General features: G+C 37.1%; 1 protein-coding gene across 1 annotated transcript in view; it reads right to left on the bottom strand.

Annotated features, from left to right (window-relative positions):
- Positions 1–5,835: 5,835 nt before the first annotated feature.
- Positions 5,836–19,505, bottom strand: part of GPR158 (G protein-coupled receptor 158) — a 476,311-nt gene continuing 462,641 nt past the window's right edge. The window contains 4 exon segments of the mRNA XM_045871331.2: positions 5,836–7,338; positions 8,171–8,317; positions 11,447–11,552; positions 17,729–17,867. Coding sequence (XP_045727287.1) covers positions 5,836–7,338; positions 8,171–8,317; positions 11,447–11,552; positions 17,729–17,867 — 1,895 coding nt within the window.

Below are 19,505 nucleotides of genomic sequence, written 5' to 3' on the forward strand. Positions count from 1 at the left end.
CTTATAGTCAGTCAAATACCCAAATAGTTTGTTCAAACTATTTCATTTCTCAGAAACAACTGAAAGTTAAACATCAGGATCTATTTTTATGTGGATGTCTTATATAGACCTGACACATTTTTCAGAAAGAGTTCAAATAACTAATAGCAAGTTTCTACAGCCAAATATTTACTTTTTATGAAATATGAAAGTATCTTTTATAGTTCTAACTAACTGGGCTGTGTCCCAAACCTTAGGTTTCTCCCTCCTTATGGTGACAGATTGATACTTACCTTATAATGCCCGAGAGTTACAGTTAATATGGTTCAGTCATAATCTGTGCTTTTCCCAGGAACTGCCAGGGTGTAGATGGAAGATGAGTTAGTGTTCAACATTTGAGAAATTTTGCAGCAAGTTTTCATCCAACTCTTGAATTTTTCTTTCTGTCCAAGTGTATTTTAGATAATGATTAGAAATCAAAATTTCAATTTTGCAAATATTTATTGAACTCAGAGAAAAGCACACTGCTTGAAATTGGGGATATATAAATGAGTAAAAAATTCCTTGCCTTCAAGGGGCTCTTAACAGATGATTCAGAGAAGTACGTAACTAGCTAAATTGTGAGTCAACGCAATCACAAACTTAAGCAAATTCCTAAGGTGAGCACAGAGGAAGGAGGAATTCATTCTGATTTGGGGCTTTAGGAAAGGCTCCCTGCATAGAGGGAGTGGGGCATTTGTGCTGCTCCTTGAATAGGGTAAACAATGGAACACACTGGGTTTCCTGGGTCAGTCCAGTTTGTGTTGTTATCCAGGCACAATTATAATACTGCCCTTTCATGCTCAAAGGTTTTCTTTGGACAATAAATTATGTGATCACAGTAGTATTGAATCATCCATTATGATGTTGATGGGGAAAAGAAGGAGGAAAAAACTTCAGATGGATCAAACAGCAAGTCAAAAGGCAAAGAGGAATAAAATCCCATGGTATGTTTGGGGAAAAACTATGCATCTTTCTCTTATGTGCTCAAAAGAGGGCATTTTCCCCCTTTTCCTATTGTTTGAATTGAAATGGGAGTATGTTCTAGAAGATCTCTCATGAACTTTTCTGTTTGCATGTTTAACTTATTTTTCTTTCCAGGAATGTGACTATTATGCAAAAACCTTTTTCTATATTTATCCTTCATTTTCCATTTTCATTTGATCAGTTTTATTTCTGACAAAGTACTATTTTCACATCACAGAGGAAGAGAGGGAAGTTAAAAACCAATTCATACATTTCATTATCTGTCTTCTAACCAGTTAATATTGAATTAGAACATACAATGTGCTTGGACTTTGTGTATGTTCCAAGAAACAAGTATTTAAAGAGAAAGTAACCAAAATTAGAAAGATATTATTTCTGCCTTTATAACTATTCAGGGGAAAAAGAATGGAATATGCTGAAATAATAAAGAAAATCTTAACCAACTTGCATTGTTTTAAACAATAGATTTACATTATTACTCATGCGGTAAAGACCATTTCTGATGGAATTATTTCCCTTAGGTATTTTTTACCAGAAAGTTATAAATTTAGAACAAAGAAATAATGCCTAGCACTATGCATATGTATGAAAATAACACAGCCATCAGCTGAGTCCCACAAACACTTGAGAAGACCATTTTATCACACAAGAAAGAACAGTAGACTTGACTTCCATGACTTGTTAATTGCCAGTTGCTTTTGTCTTAGCCCTTTAGGGTCAAAGAACTCAAACCACTGATTCTATGTATAAGTACCAAGAATATGTAGAATATAGGACACACATGGTGTGAAGAGATGGGGAAGGGCGTTCCTAGCGATTTGGTTACAGGAAAGGTGAATGCAGGGAGAAGGGGCATCCAGCTCCCTTTTCTGCCCCTTGCCTCATTTGCTTCTCTGGCTTCAGAGAGCTGTCCACTCCCATATGGGAAGTTAAGATCATACTACAGCAAGCCCTTTGCTCTTTTCCCAGCCTAGTTAATATCAAGGTTTCTCATAGCATGAATTTGGTATTCTTTTCCACAACTTTTCTCATGAGCAGGTGATATGAGGTCTACAGATTTTCAGAGAGGGTTTTTAAAATTTTTGAAACTATTCAAAATGTCAATAAACTTAGAAGGAGCATTTATGTTTGATACAGTTATCTATGACTCTGATTTTCTGACCTCATATAACGTAAACGAAACTCATCTGGAATGCTAGTTTGATAAAATAACCAATAATTTTTTCCTCTCCTTCTTAGGCCCTCACCTTCCCTTCCCTTGACTCTTGTCTTCTAACTGTCTTCTCTGGTCTTCTAACTAATGTAGCTGCTTGAAGTCTCTTCCCACTTCAGTCCATCCCTGGGCTGCCGCCCAAATGATCCTTCTACTCCATGACTTGATTATGATCCAGTTTACCGCTTTTTGATATAACTACTTTTCCAGCCTTACACCTTTTCCCATTCATAACTTATGCCTTTGCAGAATTTCAGCCTTGGGAACTTGCCCTCTCTCTTAAGCCTCCCCTGACTCCATGAATTTGTCAGGCTCTCCTCTGTGATACTACAGCAGTGACTGGATACTGGATATTGGAGTTCTTGTTCATCTAAAGATCATCATCATTGCTTAGCAAATTGCCTATGTGTATTCAGTAAATTAAAAAAGGTAACTGAATTACTTCCCATTTGGGCAGAGCTTTCTTAAATCAAAATCACTAGCCCTAACAGGTTCTATTGCCTCCAAATGATGACTTGGATGTTTGAGGCCACATGTGGCTAATCACGTATTTCTGTAGATAGGCATAAGAGGATGTATGTGCATAAGTGTACCAAGGCCAAAGATATAGGAGATTCCCTCTAAAGTTGACTAGGTGAAATAAATTTGATTTTTGATAAATACACAAATCACCATAAATCACTTTCATATAAATATGTTTTATTGCAGAGAAGTTATCATTATTTACATGCTGTAACACATCACAACATAAATTTACCCAATATTTTTCATGGTGGGATGCTGTAGGTTTCAGATAATAGTTCCATAGATAAATAGAACCACAGATTAAGTGAAGAGACTTACAGCTTTATTGACTCTACAACTCTCGGTTGCTAAATGCTAGAAGTCAAAAGGCAGTGTTTCTCAGTCCTACCTGTCACCACTTGCATGCAGAAACCTAGGAAGCAAATACAAGAGAACTGTCGAGTTTCAAATCCATATTGCCACCAAAGTTTACAATGGGCTGAGTTATAATTTATGTCGTAAAGCATTTAATTCTTGCATAAAATATACAGTTCTATTAAGATTGGTATAAATCTACTTATTTATAAACCCTGGCTTAAAAACAAGGACAGGATGCAGCCTGCACATGCATTGAGAAGGACAACCTAGCAAATGTTTGTGACCTTAACAGTGTTGATTCACTTTCTTATTGTTATCGATCTAGGAAAATAACCTCAAGAATTGTAGATTTAAACTTCTCTTGGTGATAAGTAATGGCAATGAAACTCTAGGAAAGACCCGAGGCACTCTCACTGATTTATGCTGGTGGAGAAAATCTATGGACTGTAGAATGTCACTAAGGTATAATTTGGCAAGTCTTCTTTAAGCCACATCTCTAGCAGGATCATCCTGAAGTGCAATAAAAAGTCACCGATGCTTGAACTGCTTATTTCTTAAAAAGTGAATAAAGTGCTAACAGACCTCGAACATAAATGAAACAAATAGGTGGGCCTGGAAATTCCAAACCAAGTTCAATATAAATATGCCTTAAAGTTGTGTTCTAAGGTTAACAAATGGAGAGGCCTTGACTGAAAAGGAAGAAAAGAAGGAAGTAAATGAAGGAAACACAGAAAAATAGAATTTCTATATCTCTTCACACCTACCCCACCAACCTGAGTAATGCACAAAGCAAGCGAATGGGTGAGGAAGATGGATGCACAGCTTTGCAAATGGTGACGTGCTCACTTACTCCTGAATACAAACCATTGAGAAAATTTTGATGATGAATAAGGAGAAGTCCTAGTTTCTAGTTTCCACTGAGAATGGTATTTTCTCAGAACAGCCCCGTATCTACCTTCTGATTCTCTTTTCTTATCTTTTATCCTCCTAGCATGTTCTCCTTGCTGCTCATGAAATGAAAAGCCATTATTTAGGCTGGAAATGTCCTGGCCAAAGAAGACGTTGATCCTTCACTGTGTCTAGCACGAGAGAAAGGGAAGTCTGCATTTTATTCTTAAGCGATTCATCTTTAAATAAAATGAGACTGAGCTTTGGAATGGAATCTCTTTGCATGATCACATCAGTAGGGCTAAGTCAGCAAAGTCAGCAGCTTAGGATTCTCATGCCAAGTGATCAGGGTGGAAGGCAGTACGATTTACAAATTTTGCTCTGGGGGCTGTTTTGCTTTGCAAATAAACCTTGCATTTTCTATTTTGAGCTGGGTGGCTCACAATGGCAATTTGCAGGACTTGTAAGTTTTCCAGTGCTTGGGAGAAGGAAGAGTCCACACCACCTTATAGGCTTTGACTGTATCAGGTTATAAACCTCTTTGGGATTTAAGCCCAGCAAGTGTTACCCCTAGCTGAAGCAATGAATAAGAGCTATGAGAATAAGTAGTTTAAGGTAATTTAAAATATATATTCAGTATGCATAATAAAAATATATCCATACAATGATCTTGATGCTATCATAATTTTTCTCTTTAAAAAAATACTCCCTTAAAAGTGCTATCAGTAGCTCCCTTCCTGTCTGTGTTTTGAAAGGCAAATTCCCTGGCTTTGCAGTACTGTGGCAATTCTCATGTCGTTCCTAGAGTCTTCCCTTTTCAGTGGTAATAACATGCGCAGTGTGTTTTTCGCACTCTTAGCTTCTTCCTGGCGAAATGCTGCTAAGTATGAAATACTGAAAGAGTTAAAAGGGACAATAAATTGGAATGAAGGTGTTACCTGTCTCTGACTCTGAACAAACAATAGGTAAGTTGTCCTTTATTGAGACATATGACTAAGTAGGACCGCTCGATCTCTGAGTCCTAACAAGAAGTGCAAAACAAGTAACTCAACTTGTATAAAAAACCCTGATTAAGACAGTATAACAAACCATGATGCGAAACAATAGAGTCAAATCCAAATTCACAATATATAAACCACAGCCAAAACTAAAAGATTTTATCGTAATGGTTATGGCTTCCCAAGCCAGAGAAAGCTTACTATACTTCAAGGATCAACTAAAGTCGATAAATAGCAGGTATTCTGTAACTTGCAATAACAACTGAGTAGCTGCGGATTGCATAAATGTGTTGTGTCACGTAATATCAAAGTTATTTGCAAAAATTATACAATCTGGAATGCTTGAATATGAGACACAACAATGTACTGAAACATACATTTATAAGAAAATGAGAGCAATCATTAATATAAAAGGTATTTTTGGGATGCATTAAGTTAGCAGTGCTATCAAGGTTAAATAGGTAAAGTAAGTTCAGTTAGCTACTTAGAATTTCGGTCATATAGATCTATACCTTCTTCTTTGCAAAATCTCATACCTCTTCTGTGTCTTCTGGTTGGCCTTGCTTAGGATCTTCAAAGTGCCATGGGTAAATACTGATCAGGGGCAGACAGTGAGGGCGACTCCCGCTGACCATGCTGAAATGTAAGGATTCTCCTCGTGTTCCCAGGGGAAAAACTTCCCCTGGCCAGTCTAATTCTTCCACTTTGCTGTTGCTCTGCCCTCCCGGTCTTCTTCCACCCGTGCCTTTCAGATTTCCCTCAACTGACAAACACTCCTTCGGAATTTTTGATCCTTCCATCTTCTGTCGAATTAAGGGTTTCTTCCTTCTCCTTTTCTTTCTGGGGATGCTACACTCTAAAAGTATCCCACACCTCTTATTTCCGAGGCCCTGCCATCTTATTTGCACTTAGAGTGCAAGAGGCAGGTAAAGCTACACTTCTTTCAGCATTTGGTTGATTTGGGGTCTCAAACTCCCAAGGACACACCTCAGCTCGTGATGTTAAAGGCTGCTGAAAGTTATTACTTGAGTTATAGCAGCCGGGCGCATTTTCCTCAGGGGAAGATGTCTTTTTATTCTGGTCTCCCGTTGGGTTGAGATTTTCATTCTCGATTTTTGATGCTACAACTTTGGGGGGCAGTTCTTCATATTGCCCAGCACACACACTGGCTGCATAATGCTGACCGCCGTTCTCATCTTTGGCTCTCCCTGGGGGAACCTGAGTCTTGGAAATCAAAGGCTTCTCATCTTCAAAACCAGGCTGACCTTGGCTCTCCCAAGGGTATACCTCAGCCTTGTCTATGCTCTTCTGATTGGTTTGCTGATACAGTTCAGCTGCCTTGGGCTTCTGATGAGATTTCTCCTTTAAGGAAAAAGTTGGGTTTTTCTCCATTTCAGAAGCTGCAATAGATACGTGTTTTTGAACTTTTGATTCTGAAGGCACGGGACCAGGGGCCAGGTCATAAATCTCCCAAGGGCACACTTCCCCTATGTCAAAGTTGTTCTTCATCTGGGTGGTGCCTGGGCTCATGTCAGAATTGGCAGTGGGCGGGTTGACCCTTTGTTGCTTCATAATCCCAGATTTCTGAGGTTTTCTTGGCTCCTCCACATGATTGGAGTTTTGGGGGGCAGAATCTTTAGTCTCTGTGTTATCTGAATTTGAGTATTTTCTGTTTGTTTCTTTATCTTTTGGCAGAGGTTTCTGGGATTTAGCACGATCTTCCATGCCTGATGTTTGGGTTTTCCCAGCTAATCCAAGAGTCTTCTCCTTGGCACTTGCTATGACACTGAGAGACTTTTGCAACATGGATGTTCGGGGGTGGCCCGGCTTCTTCTCTGAGCTGAGATTGTGAGCGCTTGCTGACTTACACACCAAAGGCACAGACTCTGTGGACTCGGCCTCACTGTTTTCTTTCAGTTTTTGTGTTAGTTTTTTACTTGACAGAGACTCCAGTGTGGAATGTTCTGTAGCCTCCTCTTCTTGGCTTTCCACTGGTAAACTGTTGGACTCTTCCGTGTGCTCCCTCACATGATCGTAAGTGCTGTGCGATTTCTTTAGGGAGAAGACCCGGTTTTTCAGGGACTCCTCTTTGGGCTTCCCAGTGTTACCTGAAGACTCTTGTGGGCTCTTCCTGGCCAAGGTAGTGCTTTTGGCTGTGCTATGGTCTGTGACTTCCTTGTCCTCTTTGGAACACTGCCTGCTGACCGCCTCTGGGATCTCAGTTATACGCCTCATGATCGAACGGCCTAAGCCCTTCTTGGAGCACCGCTTTTTCTGGAGGTGGGGGTTATTTGTAATCATCTTCTTCCTTTTATATATTTCCAGCTGGGCATAGAGTTTCTTCAGCTCATCCTGCCAGAAGAAGAGCAAATTCGCAGAGATGTGGAACTCAGTGGTTCAGCCAGATACTATTACGAAATGTAACCTGAAGTCAGTAAGCTCGAGCTCTTTAGGGAAACTGCCCTACAGCTTTTCACACCATGTGTGCTCATCAACCTTCTCCTCATTCTTACTTTTCTGACAAATCTGTGTTCTGTCACACATGGAGTTTGAACTTTAAGACAGGAACACATGCATCCTGCACTGGCTTCATGGAGTGAGCCCTTTGGACTTACAATTTGTGTGGGCCGGACTCGACCTGGACAATAACAAATCACAGCATATTGTCCACTGACAAACCATATCCCTAAACCATATTGGAAGCATCATGTAGCCACTGATAAAATTACCCCTGATGTTGGGTTAGGTTTAGGGGACAGCAGACTATCAATTACTAAAAGCAGCTTCTTAGTCCAAATGCTGATGTACTGCTCGCAGATCTATACTTCCTTTCCATCAGCAATATGTCATAAACCATAGTAGGGAACATGTATCACCTTCTGCTATATTATTTGTCCTGAGTACTTATATCTATCTAAAATAGTAAAAGTTCATCATTATGACTGCTCATAAGTCAGTTGAGACTATCAAGATTGGTCTGTGTAATTCCTACCATGATGTGTGTTTTAGAATTGGGTTAACTCTGCATTTGATATTTTCAGTTCTCACACACACACATTCCCCCTCTCTTTTTCTCTCTGGGCATGTGTGCACACAGGTGAGCATACACATACATCAGCCCACACATGCTTGCCTGTGTGCACGAGGTGAGCCTGAAATAGGAAGGCTGAAATACTGGCATTACCCGAATGTCCTCCGGGTCTAAGCTGTGCTCACTCCACGCGGAGTTGATGCTGCTGTTCAGGTAGGACCCAGACCGGCCCAGGTCTAGCTCATCTTCATATGCTTCTGTAGCAATGTCATCTCGGGGGTTATTGCTTGAATGTGAAAACTGCAATAGAGACACAATGTGAGCTGCAGACATTAACCCACTGGCAGACAGAGCAGAACAATTTTATAAGGGTTCTAATGTTCACATCATTTCTTCAGCTTAGATTAACTCATTTACCAAATTCCTTATAAAAGATTTGCTGTTATATTTGTGTTTTGCTTTTCATGTTACACGCTAGAGCTCTTGGGCCATCTTGATATGTGGTTCCTTCTCCGACTCCTATTTTCATCCTCGTCTTTTCTCCGGGCTCCCAGTGGTCACTTACATTACTCCTCATACATGATATTTGCATTCTGAAAATGAAAATAAGTAGAAAAACCCACACAAATGTTCTCCAAGCAATTTAGACCCCCTGGCAGCTGGAGGGAAAGATTTTTTTTGAGCAGTAGGGTCTACCTTGTGTTTGTCATTCTGCATCACACAGAGGAGGCTGTATGTCACCGAGGGGTACAACTGGCCCTGATCACAGACAGTGACTTTGAGTCTACTACACATGGCTCCAAAAAAGCTGCCTCCAAGACCTAGGGGACAGGAGATCTGAATGCTGGCATCAACTGCGTTGACAGTGAGACTGGAAACAAATCACGGGAGCTCTCTGGAGCGCCGTGCTCTCTCAGCCTAAAGTGACGATACCTACGTTTAAAATTCAAAATCTTCACTGAAATTACAGAATTTTTTTCTCAAGCTCAGGATTCTCAAGTTCCTCCCTCATCACATTTTGAGGAATTTTTATTCTTTTCATATGGCCTTTGGATAGTTTTCAGTTTCGCAGACTCTTGCTATCTCTATTCTTCATCAAATGGAGACGTGGAGAAGTGATTCGGACAAATGATGGAAAGCAGGGAGACGCAAAACAATCTCGCCACTTCACACAACATATAAACCAACTGACTGTCCTATGAAAACTGAGAGAATGGTCTAGGGAACATGGGTTCTCTTCTCCCAGCTTGTCATCAGGTCAAATATTCCTTTAAAAAATTAACAGATCACCCTTTCACGATACAGAGCTATTTTACTGTCAATGTTTGTTAAAATATTTAAGTGGGCAGGTGAACATAATATAAGTTGTGAAACAGCAATTCTCTATGTAAGGAATCATGAATGTTTTGTAATTGGAACTGAGAAACCACAGAAACGGGTAAATCTTTCCTTCACTCTTGTACTACATCTGTGGTTCCAACATGTGTCAGGAATTTAAGGCTCTAAAGATGAATAAAACACAGTCCTCTCCTCCAAAATCTCAAATGCTACTAGGAAACCACCCAGAGGTTATTTATAAGAGTGGAATTGTTCTTCTTGAGCGCAGTCTCGGAGATGATCTTGAGTTTAAGAAACACTTGTCAGATATTGCCCATTTTCTGCTTTATTATTTGTCCTGAGTACTTATATCTATCTAAAATAGTATTTTAAATATTTATCTTATTTATTTCTTCTGTTTTCCCTTCCTCCATGATATAAGTACTACAAGAGCACATATTTTTATCTGTTCATTAGTCTTATTCCAGGATATAGAACCGTGCTTAGCAAAGCGCCTCAATGATTTTGTTAAATTATCTGAAGTGGAGGTATAATTCACATACCATAAAATTCTCAAATTTCAATGGTACAATTGAGTGATTTTTGGTATTTCACACTGCTGTGCAACTATCACCACTATTTAATTCCAGAATATTTTCATCACCCCAAAAAAGAACCTTAAACCCATGAAAGCAGTCACTTCCATTTCCCCTCTTCCCAGCTAGTGGCAATCACTTACCTACTTTCTGTCTCAGCAGAGTTGCCTGTTTTGGACATTTCATATAAATGGAGCCACACAAGATGTGGCCTTTTGTGTCTAGCCTCTTTTACTTGGTGTCATGTTTTTGAGGTCTGCACTAGTTGTAGCACGTATCAGTGCTTCATTCCTTCTTACTGTTGGATAGTGTTCCACTGTGTAAATACATCACATTGTGTTTCTACAGTTGATGGACATTTGGGTTGCTTCTATTTTTCAGCTATTATGAATAGGGCTGCTAGGAACATTCATGTACAAATCTTTGTATGAATATGTGTTTTCAATTCTTACAATTGGATGAACAGTCTGGGTATACAGTACATCCATCTAATCAAAATGTAATCGTATAATGCAAAGTATGAAAATGGGTAAGATAAATTGCAGTAACAGACTACTCCATGAAAACTGTAGCTATCTGGTATAATTCAAGTAAGGAAGAAAATAGGCATTTTGCTCTTTTTACATTTGTTTGCCCTTTCAATCAGGCTGAATTTCAATGTTTTGCTTGTGAGAGGAGGTAAAGCCTGGGGTGAATGATAAGCAATCACAAATTCTTGTCTCAGCTGTGCTAATATTATATTGTGTGGTACTAATACAGATATATAATGTTTTTGTTTTTCTATGTGTAAATGAGGAAAATAATAATAATGCTCTAACTTGTATGTTTTTTCCGCACACTCTGATATCATATTATTTCATTGTAAGCAGCTTTATTGCTACCATGTCATAGATGAAGAAACTGAACCTCAGAGAGATGAAGAGTCTTGGCTAGTGTCATACCGTATAGCTAGTATGGGTGGAGCATATATTCATAATCTCTGTATTCTGAGTGCTGGCCCATTTCCCCCCACTGTGGTATGCTTCTAGGTAAGTTTTTGCCAGAATCTATCATTATAAAGCAAGATTTTTCTATACACAATATTATAACTATTTATATAAAAATTTTCTGAATGTTTACAACACAGTGCTTCCTGAATATAAATCCAAACAGGAGGGTTCTTAGAATAGGATAATTTTCTTTAAAAATTATTTTGATGTTACAGCCACAATAAAAGTTACCTTGAATCCATAATTAAATCATATCTGTATATCAAAATATTTGAGAAAGAACCAAACCAGATGATGGGCTTTGTACAAATTGAAGCATTTAAAAATTACATGGGATGTTTAATAAATCCTAAAAGAAAAGAGACGTTTAGTTCCCTGAGGAGGGAGCTTTAAAAACATTTTATGTGTCAAGCAAATCTCCACACCTCCCTTTCCCTATATTGCCAGATATTTTTTTAAAGGAGAAACAACTCCATGCTTATTTAAAATAACTGTCTTGCAAGAGAAAAGTAATGTTAAAGGAATACCTTTGGAATCAAAAGCAACCCAATGGTGACTGTCACAGTCAAATGAGTATGTGCAAAATATAGCATTAGCATCCAGTCAGACTGAAGTCTTGAGGCAAGAACGAATCTGAAATGAGAATTCACCAAGTTAGTAATCCAACAAGATCTCTATTTAAAACACTAGGATACTTGGAATCTTTTTTCCTCAGTGTATTAAAAGCAAGCAAGCAAGCATGAGAAAAGTTGTACCATTGTTTCTGTGGCATACATTTTCATCACAGAATAGGCCTTAAGTAACCCTGATTGGATGCATAAGACATGAACTCTTTATTATTTATTATTTTAAATTATCAGTAGTAAGAAAGACAGCATATAGTTATATAATGTGCTAATCATTTCCTGGAATAATTATTTTGTATGTAAATTGAATGTCTAAAGTAAAAGCAGTGAACACATGTGAATTCAAAAGAAGAACAGATTTATAAACTAGTGGCTTCAGGCAAATTTGGGTTATAAGATACAGCCACCTAATTCTTGATTCTAATCTTTTTCCTTTGAAACATTAATTAAGAAAATGTTAAGAAAAAAAAGAGTAGGTAATTATCTGCCTTTGTGAATGGCCTCAGAGACTTAAATGATAATGCAATAGATAAAATGAATATACTAATGGTTTGTAAAACATATTTTTTAAAATAAAAATTTTAGTTGTTGTGCAGTATCAAATTGTTTTAAAATAATTTAAAATCATATTTTGCTGAGGAATTCATAAAATTGTTCTAGGACAGTCCTGTAGAGAAACATGTACAGGAAAAATTCAGTACTGATACCTACTCTGGTGATTTTGGAATATTTTCATAAATCAATAAGTATATGTACAAACTAAAACTCAGGTTTTAAGGACTCATTCTTTTACAGAAACCAGGTGATGCTTTTATTAAGGTCATTTTGCAATCATATTCTTCTTTTAATTTTTTTCCATGCATTGTTTATCCATGAAAGCTAAATATGAGATTTTATTGTGTTTGGAATTAGAGAATTAGCATTTTTAAAAAAAGATTTATTTATTTATTTATTTATTTGAGAGAGAGAAAAGGCGAGCAATGGGAGGGGCAGAGGGAGAGGGAAAGAAGGAGAGACGCAGACTCCCCGCTGATTGCAGAGCCCCATTGTGGGGTGCATCTCACCACCCTGAGATCAGGACCTGAGCTGAAATGGAGAATCAGATGCTCAATCAACTGAGCCATCCAGGCATCCCTAGAGAATTAGCATTTTGATTCAGTGATCTACATCATCATATTTGAAAAGCTAACATCTTAAGAAAATGCTTATGATATAATCATAAAACACATGAATCTACAAATAGAAGAAACTAATTTTATACCTGCATTATGCCATATTCACGACAAATTTACTAAGTAAATTAGTATTATTAATACTTAAAACAAAATTTCCATCAAGGGGATTTCTTCCTCATTTTCACCTCCATCCTGTCCCCTGTCTTCTCACCTTCTCCCACCATCCCCCAAAATCAAGCTAAAATGGAAGCTCAAGAGTTGTTCAAAATGGAGATAGTTTCCTCTGTGTTTGGAGACATAAAATTGCCTTAAAATATATACACAGAAGTACAGAAAGTTCATGCTAGTTCACCTATAACCAAATAGGATTTTGTGAATCAACATATTCTCTAACTCCTTAGTGAGAAATGTGGCTTTATACCTGCCTTGAATATGACTAAATGAATATTTACTTTGTTCAGGGGTGACATACTTTTGACAGATCCTGTGCTGGGTCAGGTGAGATTTTTTTAAGCACTGAAATCGGATCATCATACTCAGTAACAAGTAACAGTACCTGAGGCATAGTACTGAGGCATAGAAGCAATATAAAATTGTGACCTGGAAAATTATATAATCCAAATCTGCTGGGGTCATTCCCAGTACTGGAGCAGAGAGTTATTTCAAAGGAGATGGATTTATATTCTAAAAGTGTTCTCATGCACTGGAAATTTCTATCTCAAATGCCAACACAAGTGAACTTTAAGCTAGCCTGACAATATCTGTAAGGAACAAGGGTTACATATATTTTAAATTAAAATGTTGAGTCTTCCAAAAAGTTTATTTGAAGTACTACATACTAACATCAATTGCCCTTAAATTAATCAGCGTTTAAATACTGCTAGGTTAGGTTGCAGTTCTGCGTAGAAATATCTTAAGAAAAATTGGGTTTTGCAGTCTTCTTAAAGATTTTTCTTTAAAAGACTATTTCAACTTCTAAAAAATAGATCTAACAGTCAGGAACATAGAAATAGTTAAAAATTGAGGTTAAGAATAAAAGTAAACTTTTAAAAGTCTTGCACTTTCCCAAAGCTTTGCTCTACACTTAGTAAAGGATTATAGAACAGATTAGGCAAAATGCCTTCTGCATTATTAGACTTCTAGACTTAATCCTTTTAGTTTATTTTTGTTTGATCTGGCAATTTGGTGAGAATAAAAGTAAATCTATATATAAATATGTAGTCATAGCTTTAAGTTTACATACTTATGTATGTATATACGTATACAGTTATGTATATATAATTTTATATTTTAAGTGAACCAGAACAAATATATATGCTTATTGACAGTGAATATATTTGCTGACGTTGGATGCCTTATTTAATATTATTGAATTCTAGTAAAAAATTACACAGATGGGTCCAGTTGATTTATATTATGTTATTGCTTCCTATTCTTGGTCTTTTATCAACATTAGAACCACAGTATGTATGAATTCAGTTCAAATGTAAATAAGAAATTGTATACACTTGATTCCTTTAATTATTACTGCCTATTGCTTTCTCCCTTCTCATCTCCCTAAAATCAGTGTTCCGTAGATTTACTGTGTTAAACTATAATTCCATCCTTGGTTCTTTATGGTCATACAATGAAATTTCCAAGACAGAGTAGCTAATCTATAGTATAAATCTTTGAAGCCAACATGCCACAATCTAATTGGGTTTGGTCTATGCAGAAAGGTAAGTCAAATTTGGAACTTAAAATTTGGGCTTCCCATTCAAGTTTTCTTAGGCTTGAAAATACCAAAGCCTACCAAGGCCGGTCACCTTGCTACCACTAGAAGTCCTCCCTATTCAAAACTTAAAGGGGACTACACAGTTGTCTCGAGGAAAGTTGATCTTGTCTACAACACAAAGTCTACTAGGTTCAATATGAACAATTCAGTCAGAACTTGTGTCTATGTGAACCCAGCTAGGCTGATGGGTTGTCTGGGACTCTGTAGGAAAGACCTAAGGAAAGTAAGAAAGCTTCTTCTTCTTTTTTGTTTTTTTTAAAGCAAGCTCTATGCACAGTGTGGGGTTTGAACTCATGACCCTGCGATCAAGAGTCGCATGCATGCTCCCTGACTGAGCCAGCCAAGTGCCCCCAGAAAGCTATTCTGAATGAATATTTAGAATACGTTTCCTCATCTCGGCCCAGTATTAAAACAGAATTTTCTGAAGAGTGGCTGCTATTATCAGATGTCAATTGAGGGTTGGGGGAAATCATGGTGAATGGTTTGGAAAGTGCTGGTTAAACAAAGTTAACTAGGTTTCCTTACAGCAGGACTTCTCGGTATGTCACTTTGTGCTGTGACATTCCTAAAAGGGAGTTATCAAATGTAATGTGTCATAAATATACACAAGCATATAAAAACATCTAAAAGTGATATCCTAATATATTACCAGTGCTTACCATCTTTGGGTGGTTGGATTAGGGAGTTTATTTTTTATCATTTTATGATTTATCTGTAATAACCACCTATTGCCTTAATAGGAATTTTTTAAAGTTCATTTAAAAAGTAACTTTACCTTGCCTGCTTGGGCAAGTTGAGAGTGTAAAGTCCATTGAGGGGCACCTGGGTGGCTCAGTCAGTTAAGCATCAGCTTCGGCTCAGGTCATGACCTCAGGGTACTGAGATCAAGCCCCCCATCCCGTTGGGCTCCTTGCTCAGCAGGGAGACTGCTTCTCCCTCTCCCTCTGCCACAGCTCCCTCTGTCTGTGCTCTCTATCTATGTGTTAAACAACTAAATAAAATCTTAAAGAAAAACAAAGTCCATTGAAAAAACATACTTAATGATGAAAACGGAACAGATACAAATCTTAAGATAGAAAAGGGTAAAGATCAATTTAGGTAAATGCTTTGAACAGATTTAATTTCTTGGGCAATTAATTTGATTCTAAGAAATACAGCAGCTGATTGTAGGGCAAAAGTAGAAAACCCTTTGCATGACATGGTCACATTCTGACAACAGAAGACATTTAAACTCGTCTGTAAATTTCTTCTGGCATGCTTATGACTCTTTAATTGGTTTGTTAATACAGCATTTAACTTATAAATGGTTCTAGAGAAGCATGTTTGTTATATCTTGAAACACAGGTGTTTGATATTTTGGAGACAAAAAACAAAAATGCAACTTTTCTTGGGAGATGGTTTGGGAGATATGTGAAGACTGTGGAGCCCTGCCCGTGACAGAGTGTTCTCTGGTGCTCACTACACTGTGGACCCAGGGCATTCCCTCTCACATCCTTCAGCTCTAGTCCAAGTAGAAGTGAGAAAGCCTTCTTTTTGACTATTTATAACATCATATTTTGCTTCTCATCTTTCCCTCCTCTTCTCTTTTTCTCTTTTCTCTCTTTCTTGAGAGGGGGCAAGACAAAGCAAGGACAAAGGCAAATTTTCCTTTGATCCCTGGCCCTTTGATGGAATTTCTAGGGTTGTCAAATCATAAATTCTTCCTTTCTTACTTAAAAGTTAAAAAAGTATAGGTATGCCTAAGGTTCAACTGCTCTCTGGCAACAGAAGTGCAAGATACAATTTTATAATTATTGACTAAAGTGAGAAATGATAAATATCTTCTAAAACTTCCATAGATCCACACTTTCCCACTCTGACTCCCACTATAGTTAACCTCTGTTTTTCAATTGAGGGAAAAGACAAATATTCAAAATTTCTCATTAAATTCTTATGTATGTCCTAACTTTGTCGAGCAAATGAATGACATCTTTTTGTTGCTTTTCAAATTATAGGATTTCTTTTTTTGTTCTCACTGACGTTTTCATTTCATTTTCAGATATAAATAGGTATAAATTCTCAGAAGTCATACATATTTCATTTTGTTCATTTATCATAAGCTACTTTCTTCTTCCTTTGTACTTACCGACTATAGTAATAAAAGGGATATTAAAAAATGGAGGGCCAGGCCATACTCTTTCCAATAGAAAGGAGTATGCTAAAATATGATAGTGATAAAACTTCATTGCTCATGAAAATTGAGTCATTGGGTTGGAGTGGTATTTTAGTTTTGCATTTAGCTGAATTAATACACATAAGTTGACTATCTGAGTATTAAGATTTTAAAAATGTAAACCAGTGTACTAACATGAATGGAAACATAGACAATTTATCTACATCTACTTTATAATGTAAGTATGTGTTGCTTTATATCTTCAGAACAAAAAGCATTATATATCATAACAACATTCAGTGACATTCCCATAAGTGGTTTAATATAATACAATAATATCAAGGTAACTTTCAAATAAATGTGATAACAAAACAGAAGGAACTAAGAACAGCAGTTAAAAAACAAAACAAGGGGTGCCTGGGTGGCTCAGTTGGTTAAGCGACTGCCTTTGGCTCAGGTCATGGTCCTGGAGTCCTGGGATTGAGTCCCGCATAGGGCTCCCGGCTCGGCGGGGAGCCTGCTTCTCCCTCTGACCCTCTCCCCTCTCATGCTGTTTCTCTCTCTCTCTCAAATAAATAAATAAATAAAATCTTTAAAAAAACAAAAAAAAAAACAAAAAACAAAACAAAACAAAAAACTATAGGGGTGCCTGGGTGGCAGAGCTGGTTAGGTGTCTGACTCTTGGTTTCGGTTCAGGCCATAATCTCATGGGTCCTGAGATTTAGCCCCACATCAGGCTCTGTGCTCAGTGCAGAGTCTACTTGATTTTCTCTCTCCCTCTCCCTCTGTCTCTCTCCACCACGTGTCTGAGCTCTGTGCTCAGTGCAGAGTCTACTTGAGTTTCTCTCTCCTTCTCCTTCTGTCCTTCTCCACCACCTCTCCCTCTCTAAATAAATAAATCTTAAAAAAAAAAATGAACTATATTCATTTGGCATTTCTGTGACAAAGAAATTAGTCAACTTAAAAACACTATCCTTCCTAAATCTTTCCATTATGTGTGTTATCCAATTTTGCTATTTAAATTAAACTGTAACACATCAGAGAAACAAAACAGTTATTTACTAGCTCCACAGAGCACTTGCCTAATTGTATGGAATATAGCAGAGATAATGAGCTCATTGTGAACTGCAACAGCCATATAGCGTGGCTCATGAAATGCTGATGGCACTGTCCGCACTGCATAGCAGAGATAAACACCCCACAAGAGGAATAAAAATTCAGCTGTGAGAAGAACAAAAAAAAGAAAAACAATTTTCCATTAGTTTTACAGGTGAATAAAAATGCAAAATTTAAGTTCTTTAGCATGCATTTTTTGTGTTATAGAAACATAAGTTCAGTTAGAAATAGATGCATAAAAATGTCACTCATATGTGAAAACATATGACATATATTTATTTTAAGATTTTATTCAGTGTAACAGAAGATTTTTCAAAGGTATAGTTTGGTTTTTGTTCTTTGTTTGTTTGTTTGTTTTAAAACAGTGGTTGGTTTCTCAGATTTTTCTTTTGCTAATACCTGGCTTTTTCCTCAAACAATTGTAAAATAATTTTCCACATCCCCAACCTAAGTTTGAAATATTCATAGAGCATCTGGGTCATGATGAAGTCTTCAAGGCAACAAAAGCTTATAATGTGTTTATATGCAGCTTCCAGAAATTTAAGCTCTTACTGTATTGAATCTGGTTCCACAACATAAAGATACCCATTGCCAGAAACGTGAGAAAATAGGTTGTTAAACATTCAGCGGCATATTTTATAAATGAACCATTATTTCTTCACACATGACAGAAATCATATCTTTTGTGGGTGGAGTGTTGAAGTCTTCATAAAATTCACAATCACCTTGTTTGCGGGCTCAAGCCAGAAGAGACAAGCATAGGATAGCAGTTAAGGATAAGGGCTTCAGACTCACACTAGACCTGATTGGAAATTCTGGCTCTATCTCTAATTAACTTTGTATAATCTGAGGCAACTTAACCTTTCTGGCCACAGTTACCTTATCTGGAAAATGAGAATAACAAAAGTACATATTTCATGAGATTATTTGTTAATGAAATCAAATAATGAATAGAAAGCACTTAACATGGTTTCTGACATAGTAGATATTAGAAAAATAAAGGAATAAATAAAAACACATGTTAAATGGTTCTTACTGTTAAATATCTCATTTGACTTTTTTTTCAAATTGAACATTGCTATTTTAACTCATTCTGACCAATAATTGTTCAATCCATTTTATCATGTCTTAGCAACATGACCTCGTTGGAAGATAGCATCTAAAGAAGATAATATCTAATTAATAAGAATAAAGAAGAAAGCTTTAATTTGGAGAAAATGTTTCATCAAATGCATCACCTAGAGGTAACCTACTTGCGTATCTATTGAAACACTGACTTCCATTCCCATATGCCAAGTTATTTACCTGCCAACCTGTCAGCATATTTTTGTCAGTAATTAAACAATAGGTAGTGCCCTAATTATTGAAAATCCCTTAAGTACAGGGTATCAGATTGGATAAAAAAAACAAGACCCATTGATATGCTGTCTGCAAGAGACTCATTTTAGACCCAAAGACACTTCCAGATTTAAAGTGAGGGGGTGGAAAGCCATTTACCATGCTAATCAAAAGAAAGCTGGGGTGGCAATCCTATATCAAATTAGATTTAAAACCAAAGACTATAATAAGAGATGAGGAAAGACACTACATCATACTTAAAGGGTCTATCCAACAAGAAGATCTAACAATTGTAAATATCTATGCCCCTAACATGGGAGCAGCCAAATATATAAGCCAATTAATAACAAAAGCAAAGAAACACATCAACAATAATACAATAATAGTAAAGGACTTTAACGCCCC

This window comes from Mirounga angustirostris, unplaced genomic scaffold, assembly GCF_029215605.1.
Source record: "Mirounga angustirostris isolate CCGP_5_RB_7025 unplaced genomic scaffold, mMirAng1.0.hap1 SCAF_5, whole genome shotgun sequence".
NCBI classification, from domain to species: domain Eukaryota; kingdom Metazoa; phylum Chordata; class Mammalia; order Carnivora; family Phocidae; genus Mirounga; species Mirounga angustirostris.